The sequence below is a fragment of the Dipodomys merriami genome, unplaced genomic scaffold (assembly GCF_024711535.1).
Source record: "Dipodomys merriami isolate MVZ:Mamm:240054 unplaced genomic scaffold, mDipMer1.0.p SCAF_120, whole genome shotgun sequence".
NCBI lineage: Eukaryota > Metazoa > Chordata > Mammalia > Rodentia > Heteromyidae > Dipodomys > Dipodomys merriami.
Genome location: NW_027202494.1, coordinates 3411043 through 3429446, shown reverse-complemented (window position 1 = coordinate 3429446; position 18404 = coordinate 3411043). Strand labels below are relative to the sequence as shown.

At 44.6% G+C, this 18404-nt stretch overlaps 1 protein-coding gene and 1 long non-coding RNA gene across 2 annotated transcripts; one reads left to right on the top strand and one right to left on the bottom strand.

Annotated features, from left to right (window-relative positions):
* Positions 1 to 70: 70 nt before the first annotated feature.
* LOC138823555 (uncharacterized) lies at positions 71 to 18348 on the top strand. Its single transcript, XR_011370850.1, has 3 exons — positions 71 to 272; positions 9617 to 9723; positions 18066 to 18348. It is a non-coding gene; the product is annotated as an uncharacterized lncRNA (long non-coding RNA).
* On the bottom strand, positions 4252 to 15708 carry LOC138823554 (glycine cleavage system H protein, mitochondrial). Its single transcript, XM_070016944.1, has 5 exons — positions 15502 to 15708; positions 11189 to 11268; positions 8623 to 8686; positions 5425 to 5556; positions 4252 to 4890 (listed from the first exon to the last, which is right to left on the bottom strand). Exons 1-5 carry the CDS (start codon positions 15647 to 15649, stop codon positions 4793 to 4795), a joined length of 522 nt encoding a protein of 173 aa, XP_069873045.1. The 5' UTR covers positions 15650 to 15708; the 3' UTR covers positions 4252 to 4792.
* Positions 18349 to 18404: the final 56 nt, after the last annotated feature.

Genomic DNA, 18404 nt, shown 5'->3' with positions numbered 1-18404 from the left:
CCTACTTTCGGGCTTAGCGGAAGTGACGTATAAGCTGTCATGCTCAACAAAGCGGAGAGCGGGAGGAGGGGCTTGCGGACGGCGCGAGGCCCAGCGCGCCTGGCGCTGTGTAGAAGGGCCGCACCGAATGAGCTGTGGAGATGACAGTCGGCCCGGACCCCGGGACCCACGAGGGAACCCCCGCGGGCGAAGAGGCAGCGACCGGGACGGCCACCCCGAACCAAACCTTAATACGTGCGCGTCTGAAACACCACAGTGAAACAGACCCCTTGGTATGACAGGAAGACAAAAGTGGGGAGGCCGGGGAGGGGGGCGAACACGTCCACGTAGCTCATTCGCACCGGAAACCTGCAGGGGCTGTTAGGGGAGGCCAGCGGGGCGAGGCCGACCGGCCGGGATGCTGGCTGCACGCGTGCAGCTGGCACGGTGAAACCCGCTTCCGCCGCCCGCCGCGACAGAGAACCCGCCCCCGGCTGCGGCTGCGGGACAACGCGCGGCGGGCGGCGGGCGGCGGGCGGCGGCGGGCCTGCACTCTGCCACCTGCAACCTTGGGGCACCGTCGCCAGTCACCCCTGCCCTGAAAACCACGGTGCTGGGGATTTGTTGCTGTTCTTAAGCACCCAACCCCTTCACCAGCTAGCACTCAACTGGTCTGCAATCTTTTACTAAGATCAAGAAATGCAACCCATGTCCCACCCCCACCCCCACCCCCGTTGGTATCCGTACTGGGACTTGATTGAACTCAGGGCCTGGGCGGTGTCCCTCAGATTTTTTCACTTGAGATATGCATTCTAACATCTGAGCTACAGCTCTGTTTTTAGTTTTTGGTGGATAATTTGGAGATCGTCCCAAGGTTTTCCTGCAGGCTTCAAACCTGGATCCTCAGCTGTCACCTGGAGTGGCTAGACCTACAGGCATGAAGCCAAAGTGCAGTTCTTGAAAGAAGAGTTAATCCTTAGACAATGGTTCTGGGTGGCACCTGGTGACCTTCGGGACTTCTTTTTCGTGGCAAACCTTATCATTCTGTCCCCACCCCAAGCAGGAAGAGTTCCCATATTTTATCACTTCCAAGAAAAATTTAGATAGCCCCTCCTATGTTTCAAAGCTGAAGGCAGATTTAAGTATGTAGCCCAAGGTTTTCCAATCTTGAAACTTAACATTAAAAAGTAGGTAGGAGGGAAGGGAGCTTATCTGCTTGTTCAGTTTGCTTTTGGGGGTTAACTTCTGAGGTCTAGCCCTTTGTTGAAAATAACAGTTTTCCAGTATTATTTACATACCTTGCTCCACTGTGAACCTAAAGTTGGTATAATGAATGACATACATTTAAAGGGTTAAAAAAAAAAGAGGTGGTGGGGATAAGTAGTGTTAGTTTATATAAATCTGAACAAGGAGGCAGAAAATAATAGGCTATGGTCTCTCAGAGGCCAAGATCCTTGTCCTAGGCCAGGCCCACAGTGGAATGCTCCACCTGGGGTTTGAGGGCCGTTGTCTCCTGGGGGCCAAGGTCCCAATGACCTGTCTACAGACACACACAAACACACACACACACACAACACACACACACACACACACACACACACACACACACACACACACACCGGGTGCTTTGCTTGACCCACGGGGAATAAGGCAGGACTCAGTCCTTCACATTCCATCTTTAGATACATAAAAAGATTGGGCCTAGAGTGGAGAGGCAGTTCCTTCAGGTAGTCAATAGTAAAGCTTTGTTTCAAGGAAGAGAGATTTAATATCAGTATAAAGAGTAGAAGGCTGAACACTAGTGAAAGCACACTTAGCCTCTTCTTCTTTACCCACTTTGTGTTAGTACTGGAACTATAATTAGGGGCCAATGCACTCAACTTTCAGGGCTCATAGCCAGTGCTTTACCACTTCAGGACTGGCTACAGGTTCTGGATTTTCTTTTTCTTTTCTTTTTTTTGGGGGGGTCTGGTTGTGGGGCCTGAACTCTGGGCCTGGGCGCTGTCCCTCAGCTCTTCAGCTCAAGGCTAGCACTCTACCACTTGAGCCACAGCACCACTTCTGGCTTTTTTCTTTTTGCTTATGTGGTGCTGAGGAATGGAACCCAGGGCCTCATACATGCAAGGCAAGCGCTCTACCACTGAGCCACCTTCCCAGCCCAGGTTCTGGATTTTCCTGGCTAATTGAAGATAAGAGTCTCGAGAGTTGGCTTGAACCTAGATCCTCAGATTTCAGCCCCCTGAGCAGTTAGGATTTAGTATCTTCCCCCCTTACCCCCATACTAGGAATCAAACCCAAAACTCTTCATATACTGAGCAAACTTTGGTCAACTTTGGTCATTTTGTATACGCACATACAAAGTGAGTGTTCTACCACAGCTACTTCTTAAGCCCCTGGTTTTTCTTAAGTCAGGGTCTGGTTCCATAGCCCAGGCTAGGCTAACCTGTCAAACTTACTACTGAGAATGCTGGGATTGCAGGAATGGCACACCACCATACATACATACATACATATATATATATATATATATATATATATATATATATATAAATTTTTTTTTAAACTAAAGGTGGGCTGTGATAGGTAGCAGGGGGTAAGGGAACCTAAATTTGAAGAAGAGATCACAAGGTTTCTGAATGAAAACATTGTAATTTTAAAACTTCCCAACTTATTGACCAGCCAGTTATTACCAAAGTAGCTGTAGGTCACAGGAGGTTGCTGACTTTTTTTTTGCTGGTCATGGGGCTTGAACTCTGGGCTTGGGCACTATGCCTGCACTTTTCAGCTCAAGGCAAGTGTTCTACCACTTGAGCCACAGCACCACTTAGGGTTTTCTGGTGGTTTATTTGAGATAAGAGTCTCATGGAGTTTCCTGCCTGGGCTGGCTTTGAACTGTGATCCTCAGATCTCAGCCTCCTGAGTACTTTGATTATAGGCATGAGCCACCAGTGCCCAGCTCCCTGACATTCAAGCCTAAGGTCCAGCCTAAAGTAGAGAACCAAAATCAGCCCTGGAGCAACACAGAGCTTTAACTGAACAAAGGACCCCAGGCTATGAACCATGCTCTGCATTCCTACTTTAATTCTCTGGACACAACAGGCTATACTCTTTTCAGCAGCCCTAAAAAAGCTATAGAATTGGGGGTGGGGGAAATTGACCAATTCTGGTCTGCGACAAGCTTGCTTTTCTGAAACAGCCTCATTTTTGAACTAGTTTCTTATACAAATAGCCCTCTAGTGGTGTCATTAAAACCTAATACTCCCAACTACCTGAAGAGGTGACTGAATAACACTCCCAAAAGCATTCTACTTCTTAAGTTTTAATTAGAAAGTATTCTTCAAAAGCCTCTAAGCTTCTTTGTTAAGATAACCTTTGAAAAAAGAATATGAAGTCACCAGGCATGAAAAAGCTGAGGCAAGAAAATCATGAGTTCAAGGCCAGTTTGGAGTAGATAGACCCAGCCCCAAGATTTGAGAAAAAAATTAGGTCAGGGAAATAAAAGTCTCTCAATTTAGTTGATTTGGAGGGTCAAATTAACTTTAAAGAAAATGAACACCTGTATTGTACTTTACTGTTTTTTTTTAAATTTTGAACCCAGGACTTGGAGATCACTAGGTAAGGGACTCTAGCTCTTGTCACATCTCTAACTCTTTTGATTTTGAGATAGTCTCTCCCTTTGTCCTGACTAGCCTGGGACTTACATCCTCCTGCCTCTGCCTCTTGAATAACTGGAACTACAGGCATACACCACAACAGCCAGCCTCAAAGCCTGTATTTTGAGGGACGCTAGGGTATAGGTCAGACAGACAGTGCTTACTAAGCATATACGAGGTACCAAAATAAAGCCACAGTTTTTAGCACGATACCACTATAACAAATAACAATGAAATAGGCTCTATGTCCAAAGTAGAGCAAAGGTAAATTGCTTACATTTAGTTCTTTGAGTAGTAAAGGGCAAGTTTGGGCCAGAGGTTGTGGCTTATGCCTGTAATCCTAGTTATTCAGAAAGCTCAGATCTGAGGACTGCTATTCAAAACCAGCCCCTTTGTGACACTTATCTCCAAGAAACCACACACACAAAAAAGTTACCAATTATCTCAATTTTCCCTTAAGAAAGAACAGATTTATAACTGAAAGGAAAATTTTCCAAGCTTTTCATGTTACAGCTTAAATTTTCTTTGTAAAATCACTTTCCCAGGAAGATGTAGCTCAGTGGTAAAGTGTGTTTAGCATTTGTGAGACCCACATAAAAGCCAACAACTTTGCACAAACTTATGATTAATGAAGAGGTTTAATATTTTATTTATTTTCTCACTTAGCTGCAAACCTGTTGCTTCACTGTATAAAAATAGCACCAGCAAATGCAGTGCATTATAAAATGGAGCTAGAATTCTTCATCTGAGGCTGTCCAACAAGCACTTTCTTCCACTCCCAGTTATTTCAAATGGCAAGATCATTAGGTTAATCCAAATCCAGAGGTGGATATAAAATTACAACAGGATGTATGATCACAGTATTATCCTTGATACATTGATACATAATCTCTAGATTTTACCCTGGGCAATGAATTCTGAATACTAAATCCTAGAGTTTAGTCTAAAATTAATTAATGTATGGAAAAAAAGAACATAAGGTGTTTGTCTGCAATCACTGGAAAATGAAGGGTATTTTCTCTCATAGTAGCGTTGAGTCGTTGCTTTTCCTACTAGAAAGTGTTGCATCGTTGCAAAATGTTAAGTTTTTCATCCACCACTAATTTAGACAACTATGCTGCAGTAAGTTACTTCACTCTAATTTATTCAGGTTGCCATTTTCACTCCTCAATAGATTTTACATATTTCTCATATGCTTCTTCACTCATTAGTTCATCTAGTTCTGAAGGGTTACTCAGTGTCATCTTTATCAGCCAACCTGCAACCAAAACAAAAACATTGTATTCCAAATTACCCTTTTGAAGAGTCTTAAATTCATTCAAAATGTAAATTTCTCAGTGCTTCAAAATTAATCTAGTGAATTCAACTAGCAACCAAATTAATCTCATGCATATACATTATTTGTTGGTGAAACTTTAAAATTTTGGCCCTAAAGGCTGATCACAATAAATTACAAACTCTTAGACTATAATGAACATAAACAACTGCCATCTGAATCTTCAAACAAGGACTCAAATTAACAAGTGCACTCATGTGTTTCACAGGGGCGGTACAACCCTGGAGCTACTGAGGCTAAAGGCATGTGAAACACTAGAGGGCTAGAAGGTGAAGAGAACCAATCATACCTAACCCTGACCCTACCACTTCTGACTCCTCATAACCCTCACAAATATTTGTGAGCCTTAATCCATCTTTAGAATGGAGGAAACTGAAGTTATCCTAATTCACTAGGTTAGGCATGAAACAAGAGTTTAGGAAAAACTAGGCAAGGATAAAAATGGGAACAACTTACCATCTTCATAACAAGATTTGTTGACAAGCCCTGGATTTTCTGCAAGTGCTTCATTAACTGCAGTTACTTCTCCAGACAGAGGAGAGTAGAGTTCACTGGCAGCTTTCACACTTTCCAAAGCACCAAACTCATCTGAGTGAAGTCAATTAAAATATTGTGTCAAGTACCCGAAGATACAAATATAGAGAGGTGATTGCCTCTCTGTCAAAAATTCTAAATTTCTATAGTTAAAAATAAAGCCATCTGCAGCCAGGCACCAGTGGCTCACACCCGTAATCCTAGCTACTCAGGAGGCTGAGATCTGAGGATCATGGTTCAAAGGCAGCCCGGGCAGGAAAGTCCATGAGACTCTTATCTCCAATAAGCCACTAGAAAACCGGAAGTGGCCCTGTGGCTCAAGCAGTAGAGTGCTCACCTGAGCTAAAGAGCAGAGGGACAGCCTAAGCCTAGAGTTTAAGCCCCATGACCGACAAAATAAATAAATAAATAAAGCCATCTTTTCTTTTCTTTTTTTAAATCATGCTCTTATTATTTATGAGCAGGGTGTAAATCGCCTCTGTAAAGTGGATCTATCTCTTCTGAACAGTGAACTACAAACAGTGGAGCCCTTGGATACCAGATATGCTTAAGTTCAGCGAAACAATGTTCTTCAAACTTATTGGAGGCTTAGAAAAAGAAAAAAATCTCCAGAGGTTCCAGAAATGGAGAAATACCTTGTATCTGCCAACTTTCCTGCAATTACAAACTCTGAAAAAACAAGCATATGAAAGTTCTGGAGGGCTGGGAAGGTGGCTCAGTGGTAGAGTGCTTGTCTTGTATGCATAAGGCCCTGGGTTTGATTCCTCAGCACCACATAAGCAAAAAGAAAAAAGCCAGAAGTGGCACTGTGGCTCAAGTGGTAGAGTGCTAGCCTTGAGCTGAAGAGCTGAGGGACAGCGCCCAGGCCCAGAGTTCAGGACCCACGACCGGACCCCCCCAAAAAAAAAAAAAAAAGAAAATTCTGGAAAGCTGTTCGTTTGAAAGCAAACTCACTCCTTAAAGGAACTGACTGAGATCTTCACTTATACAGCCTTTCCCTTAGCAACAGTGCCCACCCAAAACACAGGGTGACTAAAACACCAGAAGAAAGCTAGTCTGTTTGTCTAAAAAAATCCTAGAAAGAGGGAACTATGGAGAAGAAAGGAGCTAACAGGGATAGATCCTCAAATGACTTGGTATTAGCAGAGAATCTTAAGACTATGACAGTGAATGGACAAACATGGGGAACACTCACAATGAGACACTTTTAAATGGATACTGGAAATAGAATATCTAAAACAGCATTATTGCAGATTAGAGCCAACAGAAGAAAGGAACCATCAGTTGAAATTAACCACATGAGGCCTGAGTTCAAACCCCAGTGCTGGTAAAAACAACGAAAACTGTTGAATTCAGAAATCCTACCAGAGTCTCTGCAGTACACGGGACAGTATCAACCCCAAAACATGTCATTAAAGCCACAAAAGAATAGAGACAATGTACAAATAAATCTTCAAGCAATATAATTTTTTTTTTCTTGGCCAGTCCTGGGGCTTGAACTCAAGGCCTGCCCTGGGCACTGTCCTTGAGCTTCTTTTGCTCAAGGCTAACCCTCTACCACTTGAGCCACAGAACCATTTCTAGCCTTTTCTGTTTATGTGGTATTGAGTAATCGAACCCAGGGCTTCTTCATACATGCTAGGCAAGCACTTTACCACCAAGCCACATTCCCAGCCCAGCAATATTAGTTTTTTAATCTCCAAATTTGTTGGAAAAAAAATTGACTTACAGATCCAAAAAGCTCAGCAAACCCCAAGCAAGATAAATATACACTTGTATACACAAGCACAAGCGAGTCAAACAGCTAAAAAACCTCACCATCCAGAGAAAATAACTTATGCACTTTGATATTCTTTGAACAGATGGATAACAAAAATAAGACCTAACCCTGCACTGTGTTGGTGTTAGGAGTAGGGCTTCAGGAAGTAACTGATTCCAAGGGAAGAGCCCTCATGAATGGGCTTAGTTCTTATAAAAAGGACCCCACCAAAACCAGACTATGCTGACAGCCTGTGTTGGAACACATGAGTAAACATAGGGGAGAGAAAATGAAGGCCTGACTCTTACTTCACACACACAGAAAACATGATATATCTGGCGTAGTCAAGTGTGGTAGTGAACCTCTCAGCTGGACCACAAGTTCAAAGCTAGATCAGGCTATATAGCAAGACCTTGCTTAAGAAACAACAAGAAATAAACCAGATTCAACACTGAATGCTTAAATAATAAAGCTTTCTACAAGAACATACAAGAATTAAGTCCAGAAAACCTGTCTACCTGCTAAGCCCTGAGTCCAAACACCAGTAGTGCCAAATGTAAGTTCAAAGAACATAAATGATGTGTGGAGAGGAATACCTAGCAAATATTGTCAAAGATATTATAACTCACATTCTCTTATATATGCCAAGGAACAACAGGCTACCATTGGTCAAACTTCTGTGTTTTGTTTTTGCTGTGGTGGTGCTACAGAATAAACCTAGAGCCTTATACACATGAAGACAGTACTCTACCACTGAGCAACACCTCAATCTTGTACTTTTTATCGTGTACATTTAACTAAATCTCATTTAACTAAACCTTTTGACAGCTACATGTGGTAAATACCATAATTTATGAGACCTCAAGTTAAGTCATAGAGCTGGTAAATCGTGCGACCAGGTTATTAAAGTCATTCTTGACACTCTCTCCTGCCTGCAAAGAAAGGCAGAATTACTTTTATTTTTGTGGTGCTCTACCAATGAACTACACCCCCAACCCTTTTTTACTTTATCTCTTACAGTAGTGGTAGCACTAAACCCAGACAGGGTCTGCTGAGAGAATTCTGGGGGAGACATTCCTTCTCAACAGAGACAAGGAGGAGAGCTCACCCTCTTCCACTTGACAGCACTGATTCAGAAGGTACACAGAGAATCTATGTCTTTAATGGCTTTCAGTGAACCAATCCTTAATCTACTCATCTCCAGACTACTTGTATTAATTGTTGAACCCTTCCATTTGAATATTCTGCCTCAAAAATTAAAAGCACTCTAACTGATCCAGGGTACAAGCAAATTGTTCAGGAAAAGATTAGGCAGGGAAAATTCACTGACTGCATAAATACAAAATAAAAAAAACACTCACCTTGTTTTTTCAATTTTGTCCCAATTTCAGGCAGACTACAGTAAACAACATCTCCCAAAGCTTCCTAGAAAAACACCCAAAACAACAGAAAACTCTTTAATGAATCAAGCTTTCTCTCCCCACCCTACCCCCAGCACAAAGGAAAAAGATAAACACTAAATCCCCTATAGCTACATATTTTGACTTTCATTACAAACATTTGAAAATGTAAACACTGGCCAGATACGGTGGTGCGTTCGCCTATAATCCCAGCACTGAGGAGGTAGAAGCAGGAGATTGTGAGTTTAAGGTTAGCCTTGCTATATAGTTAAGATTCTAAAAAATTATACTTAAGGAATACTTAGGGAGCTGGGCACCAGTGGCTCACACCTATAATCCTAGCTACTCAGAAGGCTGAGATCTGAGGATCATGGTTCAAAGCCAGATCAGGCAGGAAAGTCCGTGAGATTCTGATCTCCAATTAAAAAAAAAAAAAAAACCCCACTGGAAAACCAGAAGTGATGCTGTGGCTCAAGTTGTAGAGCGCTAGCCTTGAGCTGAAGAGCTCAGGGGACAGCGCCCAAGCCCAGAGTTCAAGCCCCACAACCAACCAACCAACCAAAAAAAAAAAAAAAAAAAGAAATACTTAGGGGCTGGGAATGTGGCTTAGTGGTAGAGTGCTTGCCTAGCATGCATGAAGTCCTGGGTTCCATCCCTCAGTACCACATACAAAGAAAAAGCCAGAAGTGGCGTGGGGCCTCAAGTGATAGAGTGCTAGCCTTGAGCAAAAAGAAGTTCTGGGACAGTGCCAAGGCCCTGAGTTCAAGCCTCAGGACTGGCAAAAAACAAACAAACATGTAAATAAGACATATAATAAAAAATATAAAAACGAATCCTAACTCAGTAGCTACACTGCACATGAATCAGATTTGGGCCCTGGCATAAATGATATATGATATGCCTGTAAGGAGACTCCTAGATCTTCTGAACACACTGTGCTTTTCCACTTCTGCAGTTTTACTGACAACATGACCAGCTGCACTGGCTGAAATCCCACTCATTGATTCTACAAACCCTGTCTTCCTAAAACCTGGCCTCCAGAAGAAGTGGCCTCTCCCTCAGGTGAGTGAGTGACTCAGATCCCCTCACATCACCATTTTGTATGTTTTTTCCATGTGGGGGGACTCCCTCCATTGATAAAGTCAGAGGCAAGTGTGTCTTACATAGTATTTCACAAGATACCCTGTACCAGACAGCCAATAAAGATACTGCCAGTGACTCTCCAGTATGTCAGAGGAATTTCTTTTTTTTTTTTTGGGGAGTCCTGTTGTGGGGCCTGAACTCTGGGCCTGGGCACTGTCCCTCAGCTCTTCAGCTCAAGGCTAGTACTCTACCACTTGAGCCACAGCACCACTTCTGGCTTTTTTCTTTTTGCTTATGTGGTGCTGAGGAATCGAGCCCAGGGCCTCAGGCATGCAACGCAAGCACTCTACCACTGAGGTGGCTTCCCAGCCCATTCTCCTCCTTTTCTTTTTTTTTTTTTTCCTTTTTAATTCTTGAGACTCTCTCTTTTTTTTTTTTTTTTAACCTTTCATGGGGCCTGAACTCTGGGCCTGGGTGCTGTTCCTCAGCTCTTCAGCTCAAGGCTAGCACTCTACCACTTGAGCCACAGCGCCACTTCTGGCTTTTTCTGCTTATGAGGTGCTGAGGAATGGAACCCAGGGCCTCATGCATGCAAGGCAAGCGCTCTACCACTGAGCCACCTTCCCAGCTCTCTCCTCCTTTTCTTTTTTTTTTTTGTCGGTCATGGGGCTTGAACTCCGGGCCTGGGCGCTGTCCCTCAGCTCTTCAGCTCAAGGCGAGCGCTCTACCACTTGAGCTACAGCACCACTTCCGGTTTTCTGGTGGTTTATTGGAGATAGGAGTCTCACGGTCTCTCCTGCCCGGGCTGGCTTTGAACCGCGATCCTCAGATCTCAGCCTCCTGAGTAGCTAGGATTACAGGCGTGATCCTCCTTTTCTTAACTGAATAGTTTTGTTTGTTTTTTTTACTGAAAGTATTCTTCTTTTAAATGTTGACCTAATGTCCTTTGTTTTTGTTTTGTTTTATTTTGGGTACTAGTACTGGGGCTCAAACTCTTCTGCTCTTGCTTGGCCTTTTCAACTGATGTTCTACACATAAGCCACATCTCCAGTCTAGCATTTTCTGGTTAACTGGAAGTAAGAGTCATGGATTTTTTTTTGTTTCGGGGGGAAGGGGGGGGCATGGATTGGATTCAAACCTTGATCCTCAGCTCTCAGCCTCCTGAGTAGCTAGAATTACAGGGGTGAGTCACAGTATCCAGCTATGTTTTAAGACAGGTTATTACTATGTAACCAAGATTGGATACACCTGTCTTAACCTCCCAAGTGCCACAGGTGTACAGCACCATGCCTGACACCTTACCTGATGATACCACACACTGCCCTTAAGTACACCTTATTTGTTTCACTTTATTTTCTTCTAAGGGGCTTTAAAAGGACCCAATGCACTACAAAGAGTAAATATTTTGCAAAGGAGAGATAATACAAATTATTTAAACCAATACCTGTGCAAAATTGCTGATTCCAACAGTTCCAATCCCATTTTCTGTTATTATCCATTCATGTTTCTCTGTGAATTTACGCACTAAAACAGAAGATTGATATTTTAGAAATGCCGTATCATTAGTTTTTAAACAATCCTTTCACATCATTTCTGTCAAAAAGCCAGAGCTTTCCAGAATTCGAGTTTGCCTTATTGATACCACCTGCAGGTAGTACACAGACCATAAAAGGGCAAAGATCTTTGTAAAAACTTGTAAAAATTAAAGGCCTTAGATTCTAAAATGGTGGTGTTAGACATACAGGAACACCTGTGCATCTTTGGTGCCCAGGATCATAATACTTAGGCTTTAAAATTACATAGCCTCACACCCAAATCTTTGAAGCACATTTAAAAGTACATTTACCCTTTACTGGTCTATTTTGCAGAAAGGTAAGACTGTCCTTTGAAGGTAAGACTTTGGGTGATGGGATTAGGAACACAGCATAAAGACTGTTCATTTTAAGAGCTAGGAGTTTGATTCAAGCAGTGGAGCACCTGCTTAGCCAATGCAAGGCCCTGAGTTCAAACCCCCGTAGCACCACAAGAAAGTTCATATAAGAAATGATATGTGCTGGGTGTGGTAGTCATAACTAATAATCTCAGCTACTTAGGAAATAGCAGGGTTGCAAGTTTGACACCCTCAAAAATTTAGAAAGAGCCTATGTCAAAATAATGTTTCTTGTGAACCAGTCCTGGAGCTTGGGTGTTGCCCCTCAGCTCCTTTTGTTTAAGGATCTACCACTTGAGCCACAGCTCCACTTCTTACTTTTTGGTAGTTTAAGAGTCTCATGGACTTTCCTGCCCTGACCGGCTTCACCAAAGATCCTCAGATCTCAGCCTCTTGAGTAGTTAGGATAACAGGTATGAGCCTCTGGCACCCAGCTAAAACTAACTCTTAGTACCACCAAAAAAAAAAGAAGAAGAAGAAAAAAAGCTAGGTATAGTGGCATGTACATTTAGTTAAAGCTACTTGGAGGCTGAAGCAAGAGGATGATCTGAGCTCAAAAAAATACGTTTCTTAAGGGATGGGAAGGGGAAACAAAGGAGGAGGCTACAATGCTTAATAAGAAATGTACTCATTATCTTGCCCATGTAATTGTAACCCCTCTGAACAGTATTTTCACAATAAAAAAAAATTAAAAAAAAATACGTTTCTTTTTAGGTAGATAAGAGTTGACTTTGGAAAGCTTCACTGCAACATACTTATAAAGAAACGAAACAGCCAGGTGCTGGTGGCTCATGCCTATAATCCGAGCTACTCAGGAGGCTGAGATCTGAAGATCTTGGTTCAAAGCCAGCCCAGGCAGGAAACTCCGTGAGACTCTTATCTCCAGTAAACCATCAGAAAACTGGAAGTGGCACTGTAGCTCAAGTGGTAGAGTTCTAGCCTTGAGCTGAAGAGCTGAGGGACAGTACCCAGGCCCAGAGTTCAAGCCCCATGACCGACAAAAAAAAAAAAAAAAAAAAAAGAAGAAAAAGAAAAAGAAACAGACTTCCCTGGACAATTATAACTTGACTAAGTTCTTAAAATTCTTTTTTTTTTTTTTGGGGGTCCAGTCGTGGGGCCTGAACTCTGGGCCTGGGCACTGTCCCTCAGCTTTTCAGCTCAAAGCTAGTGCTCTACCACTTAAGCCACAGTGCCACTCCCAGCTTTTTTCTTTTTGCTTATGTGGTGCTGAGGAATCGAACCCAGGGCCTCATGCATGCAAGGCAAGCGCCCTACCACTGAGCCACCTTCCCAACCCTCTTAAAATTCTTTAGCCACATTTTAGCCTGTCTATGAAGAAACTTATTTTAAAGAAAACACAAAAAAAACTATGAACTAGAGAATATAATTCAGTTGTAGAGTGTTTACCAAGCATGTGCAAGGCCTAGGGTTCAGCCCACAATACTTCAAAAAAAAAAAGTTTAAGTACTTAAGATTCTGGGACTCAAGGTTACTTGGCTGTAATATTCAGTTTCACCCTATTCTCTCTCTCTCTTTTGTCGGTCATGGGGCTTGAACTCTGGGTCTGGGCACTGTCCCTCAGCTCTTCAGCTCAAGGCTAGCGCTCTACCACTTGAGCCACAGCGCCACTTCTGGTTTTCTGGTGGTTTATTGGAGATAAGAGTCTCATAGACTTTCCTGCCCAGGCTGGCTTTGAACCATGATCCTCAGATCTCAGCCTTCTGAGTAGCTAGGATTAGAGTGAGCCACCAGCGCCCGGCTTTATCCTATCCTCTTATGACTCCAGAAGAGGATAATTACCAGTTAGGAGCAATTAAAAACTAATACACCATGTGAAAGTAAGGGCTGGACTACTATAAATATATGACTTCCTGGACTATGGGCTATGCAGACCATCTTACCTGACTGGAAAGATACTCTTAGGAATACTGATGCTCTGACATCCATGTTAGCAAGTGCGTAACCACAGCTTAGAGACTGTGCACCAACGTCTACTGGCTTCAAAGTGCTGACTTCTTTTACTATGTGTACTACTTGGCCCTAAAATTGTATTATTATGTTTCTCTTGAACTAACAGGAAAAAGTGGACAGATTAGGCAAGTAACTCCATTTAATTGGATCTTGATAAACATGGGCTTTGGCCTCAGAGAATCATCATTATAAGTCATTCATTAAAAGGCTGTTCAATGATCAGGTAAAATATATTTTGTGAGTCTGTTTTCCCTTTGTATTTATTTGGTACTATACACTAATGTTTAACAAAGTGTATTCAGTGCCTGTTAGGTATCAAGTTGTAAGTCCAGAAATTACATAAATTCATTTCATCCTCCCAACAGCTCTAAGATAGGTTTTAACTCCACTTTTTTTTTTGGCCAGTTCTGGGATGGACTGGGAACTGTCCTTGAGCCTCTGTTCTCAAGGCTAGCTCTCTATCACTTGAGCCACAGTGCCACTTCTTGCCTTTTCTGTTTATGTGGTACTGAGGAACCAACCCTTGGGCTTCATGCACGCTAGGCAAGCACTCTACCACTAAGCTAAATTCTCAGCTACCTCCATTTCTAATGAGCAAACAGAAAAGTAACCATACCAAAGATCTCACAGCTCAGAAAAAGTAGAACCAGAGTTGGTAGTGGACTGTCTGCTTTTATCTTTCTCTCTCTCTCTTTTTTTTTTTTGGTCATGGGGCTTGAACTCTGGGCTCCCTCAGCACTTCAGCTCAAGGCTAGCACTCTACCACTTGAACCACAGCACCACTTCCCGCTTTTTCTGCTTATGTGATGCTGAGGAATCGAACGCAGGGCCTCATGCATTTCGAGGCAAGCACTCTACCACTGAGCCACCTTCCCAGCCCTGGACTGTCTGCTTTTAAAAGCCTGAGTGCACAATACCCTATAAATATAATAATGTGCCAATTAAAAAACAAGTGAATTACAAATAAAACCTAGGTGCTTAACTAGATCATGGGCATTGATATTCTGAGCAATATTTAACTAAATGACTAGAGAATGTAAACATCTAAAGATAGGATAATGCTGACTAGCCAAAAGAGAGAAGCAAAAGGAGCAGACTTGAAATTAATTTTTGTCTGAAAATGCTCTGCCCTCGTGTTCAAATCAGTAATGCACTGATGTGTATCAAAGACAGCTGAGGTAATATTAGCAGGCCCCAAACTGTGGAATAAAATGATCAACAATTCCAGTTCCAAACATTTCCTCCGGGTGTAATACACCCTAAACAAGAAGCCCAAGTTCTTACAAAGGGCAGTCAGTGTCTCAAGTCTTTGCACATAAAGAAAATGCTTCCTCTCCATTGGGGCTTTTTGTGCTAAAGCAGCACAAATGGCCAAGATATTTACGGGCAGGTGTCCCAGTTGTTCCAACTCCGTTTAAGTTAGGCCTGTGCTGCCCGCAATGCGAGCTTTTAGGAGAGCGAATGAAACTCTGGCCCCGTTGCTTTAATATTAACAAGTAAATTGCTTTAATATTAACGAGTGCTTCTGCCAAACCCTCGAGTACTCGGTGCATTTAGTAGGCTACAGACCACCCCAGGCAGGGGCTCCGTGCACACGGGGCTCACAAAGGGCCTCCCCAGGCCGAGCCGGGACGCCCCTGCCCTGGGTCCAGCGCGCCTCCTCCCCCGGCCCCCTTTCTACCCAGGACACAGAGCCTGCTTGTGTCTCCTGGCCCCGCTCAGAAGGCAGAGGGGCCACAGAACCGGGACCGGGCAGGACCGCGGGCTGCTCCGGCCGGACGGCCCGGGAGGGAGACGCAACCTTCGCCCGGCCGAGGGGAGGGAGGTGACGGGTCGCCCACGTGCCCCGCGCTTACCCGAGAGCAGCGCGGGTCCCGTGCGCAGCGTGCGGACGGCGTCCGCTCTCAGCCGCCAGGCCCGCAGCGGGCAGGGCGCAGCGGGCGCCAGGGCCGTGCGCAGGCTGCAGGCCGCGGGCCCCAAGCTCCTAGCCACTCGGAGCGCCATGATAGACCGCAAGGGTTCCGAGGGTCGCCGCGCGGCGCCTCCACCACCGGGCCGGCGGGGGGCGGAGCCGGGCGGGGGGCGGAGCCGGGCGGGGGGCGGAGCCGGGCGGGGGGCGGAGCGGGGCGGGGTGCCGGCCGGACCAAAGCCCGGGGACCGGCCCTAGGTGGGACGGGACCTGATTGGGCAGCGCTCGGGGGCGGGGACTCCTGGGCTGGGCGCGAGCTCGGATAGGGTGATGCGCTCGAGGGGCGTGATTTCCCGAAGCGCCGAGGCCCGGATGGGGCATTGAACGAGGGGCGGAGGCCGTGTGGTGGGCGGGGCCAAACCGACGGCTGCGAGAGGCGGGGCCTCCCGGAGGGGCAGAGCCTAGCCCCGGGCGTCTGTTCTTCCCGTAAATTGCCGGGTCAGCCGCCTGGGGCTTCGCCTGGCCCCGGGGAATGCGCTCTCGCGGCTTCTCCTGAGTAACTGAGATAGTGACGGGGCTGCGCCCGCGCTCCTCTGTGTCCTGGAGCCCCGAGCTGCTGCGGGTAGCTGGGCACTGTTAATCCTGCTGGACTCGCGGGGCTGCAGTCCTTTTTCTCTCAGAGTCATTTGGATATTTGTAACTTCCTTTATGGATCTCACAGAATTGTCAAAGTGGGTGGCACCGGGCAGCCAATGGGACGCAAAGGGAGTGCAAGTGGCGGGTCACGGTCACGTAGCAAAGTGATTTTGAGGGTCTCCTACGGCCCCAGGGCCATGTGTTCCTGTTCCCTGCCTCTGGCCACGATTGCACCGACATAACTCTGACTTTTTGAGATACTGAAAACAAGCCATGAAAAACTACTTTGTTGGGCTGGAAATGTGACTTAGTGGTAGAGTGCTTGCCTCGAATGCATGAAGCCCCGGGTTGGGTTCCTCAGTACCATATACGCAGAAGAAGCCGGAAGTGGCTCTGTGGCTCAAGTGGTAGAGTGCTAGTCTCGAACAAAAGAAGCTCAGGGTCAGCGCCCAGGCCCTGAGTTCAAGCCCCAGTACTGGCAAAAAAACAAAAAACAAAAAACAAAAAAAAAACCCAAAAAACAAACAAACACAAAAAATCCCACTTTGTTACAGATCCCAAGAGGCCCAGTGACTTCAAATAGGACAGACAAAAATCAAGAAGCTTATGGAGGGGAAAGAAGTGGCCCAAGTCTTAGGACTGGACCAGAGTTAAGTAAGACCCAGTGTAGACAGCTTCTTGCTTAATCAGCCAAGCCTGTGACCAAGACCTGAGAAAAGCTGAAGTCATTGTTCAGATCCATGTATACAGAAAATAAGTTCTGGGAAAGACCTCACCTTCAGCACAGATATGATGCATTGGGGCCCAGCCAGCCAAGAAACAGTAGAATGGAAAATGCTGCAAGCTCAATATCAGAGGATAGATTTCCTTGAAGTGAGTGTGTATGCAAGCCTCATATAGTGTTGCATTTAGCTTCCATCTAAGCCACTCAAAGTGGTTATATGGATGTGCTCCATTGTCCTCTGAGTAAAAAAAAATCACCATCTATTGAGTGCCATGTGCCTGGCACTGTATGAACATTGTCTTGTGTGTGTGTGTGTTGATCTTAAGACTTGAACTCAGGGCCTGGGTGCTGTCCCTGAGCTTTTTTTACTCAAGGCTAGAACTCTACTACTCGCACCACAGCTCCACTTCGGGCTTTTTGGTGGTTAATGGGAGATAAGCATCTCACAGACTTTCCTGCCTGAGCTGGCTTAGAACTGTGGTTGGTCCTCAAATCTCAGCCTCCTGAGTAGCTAGAATTAAAGGCATGAGCCACAAGCATGAACATTGTATTTTTACTCCTGTCCAAACTCCTCTGTGTCAGGTATTACTCTCAATTCATAGAAGAAGAAGAAAAAGACTAGAGGCTCCACAGGTTAAGTAATGTGACCAAGCATTTTATAGCTTAAGGAAGGAACTGCTAGGTGGCAGTAGTAGGACTTCACAGAGGTTGCTCTACTTGCCTCAATTTGGAATGCTTAACAGGATCACACTGGCTCACTATCCACTCCAGATCTTGGCTACCTTTTTATAGGGTCAGGTTTCTGTTTGCATTGTTTTGCCCCTAGCCAGGGCAATATAATGCAATTCATTTCCTCAAGTACGTTTTCTTAGCTGTGCTAACTCATTCAGAGTAAAGATTGAAACTTGACATGGGATATCATAGCTCTTCCACCAAAAATTAATGAGTACATCATATTGCTCATTATTATTACTAGCAGTCATTGACTATAGTCAAAAATACTTTTGTTTTCAACTCTGTACTCTTTGTAACTTCCTTGGCTTGAGATTTGAAAGATTATCTGATTGTGCAATTGCAGGTGGTAATTTCTTCTAGGAATCTCAGGAGGGGCCCACTTATGTCTTGGCGCTGATAGACATTTTCCTCTTAAGGTGAAGCCCTAATCCAATATGATTGGTACCCTGATGAAAAGAGAATCAGAAGGACATGTGGCAAGATAGGAGTAATGTCTCCAAGAACAGAGGAACACTGAAGTTTGCCAGGAACACCAGAAGCTGGAAGAGACATAGCTTCATCCCTAATGTTTCAGGTAGAATGTGGCCCCAGCCAACACCTTGGTTTCAGACTTCTGGCTTCCAGGAGTTATTGAGAAAAAGACTTTCTATTGTTTTAAGCCACCAAACAAGTCGTACTTTGTAACTTCGTACCAGCAGTCCTAGGATAGTAAGAGGATTACTTGAATGATTCTAGTTTAGAACTATCTCTAGGAA

What these genes read in the sequence shown, in the direction of transcription:
- LOC138823554 (XM_070016944.1), bottom strand. Translation starts at nt 15,649, where the DNA reads ATGGCGCTCCGAGTGGCTAGGAGCTTGGGGCCCGCGGCCTGCAGCCTG. An exon ending in GGGACCCGCGCTGCTCTCGG is followed by an intron (nt 11,269 to 15,501) that starts GTAAGCGCGGGG and finishes CTTCTGTTTTAG; the next exon opens with TGCGTAAATTCACAGAGAAA. An exon ending in CAAATCTTGTTATGAAGATG is followed by an intron (nt 4,891 to 5,424) that starts GTAAGTTGTTCC and finishes TTTTGGTTGCAG; the next exon opens with GTTGGCTGATAAAGATGACA.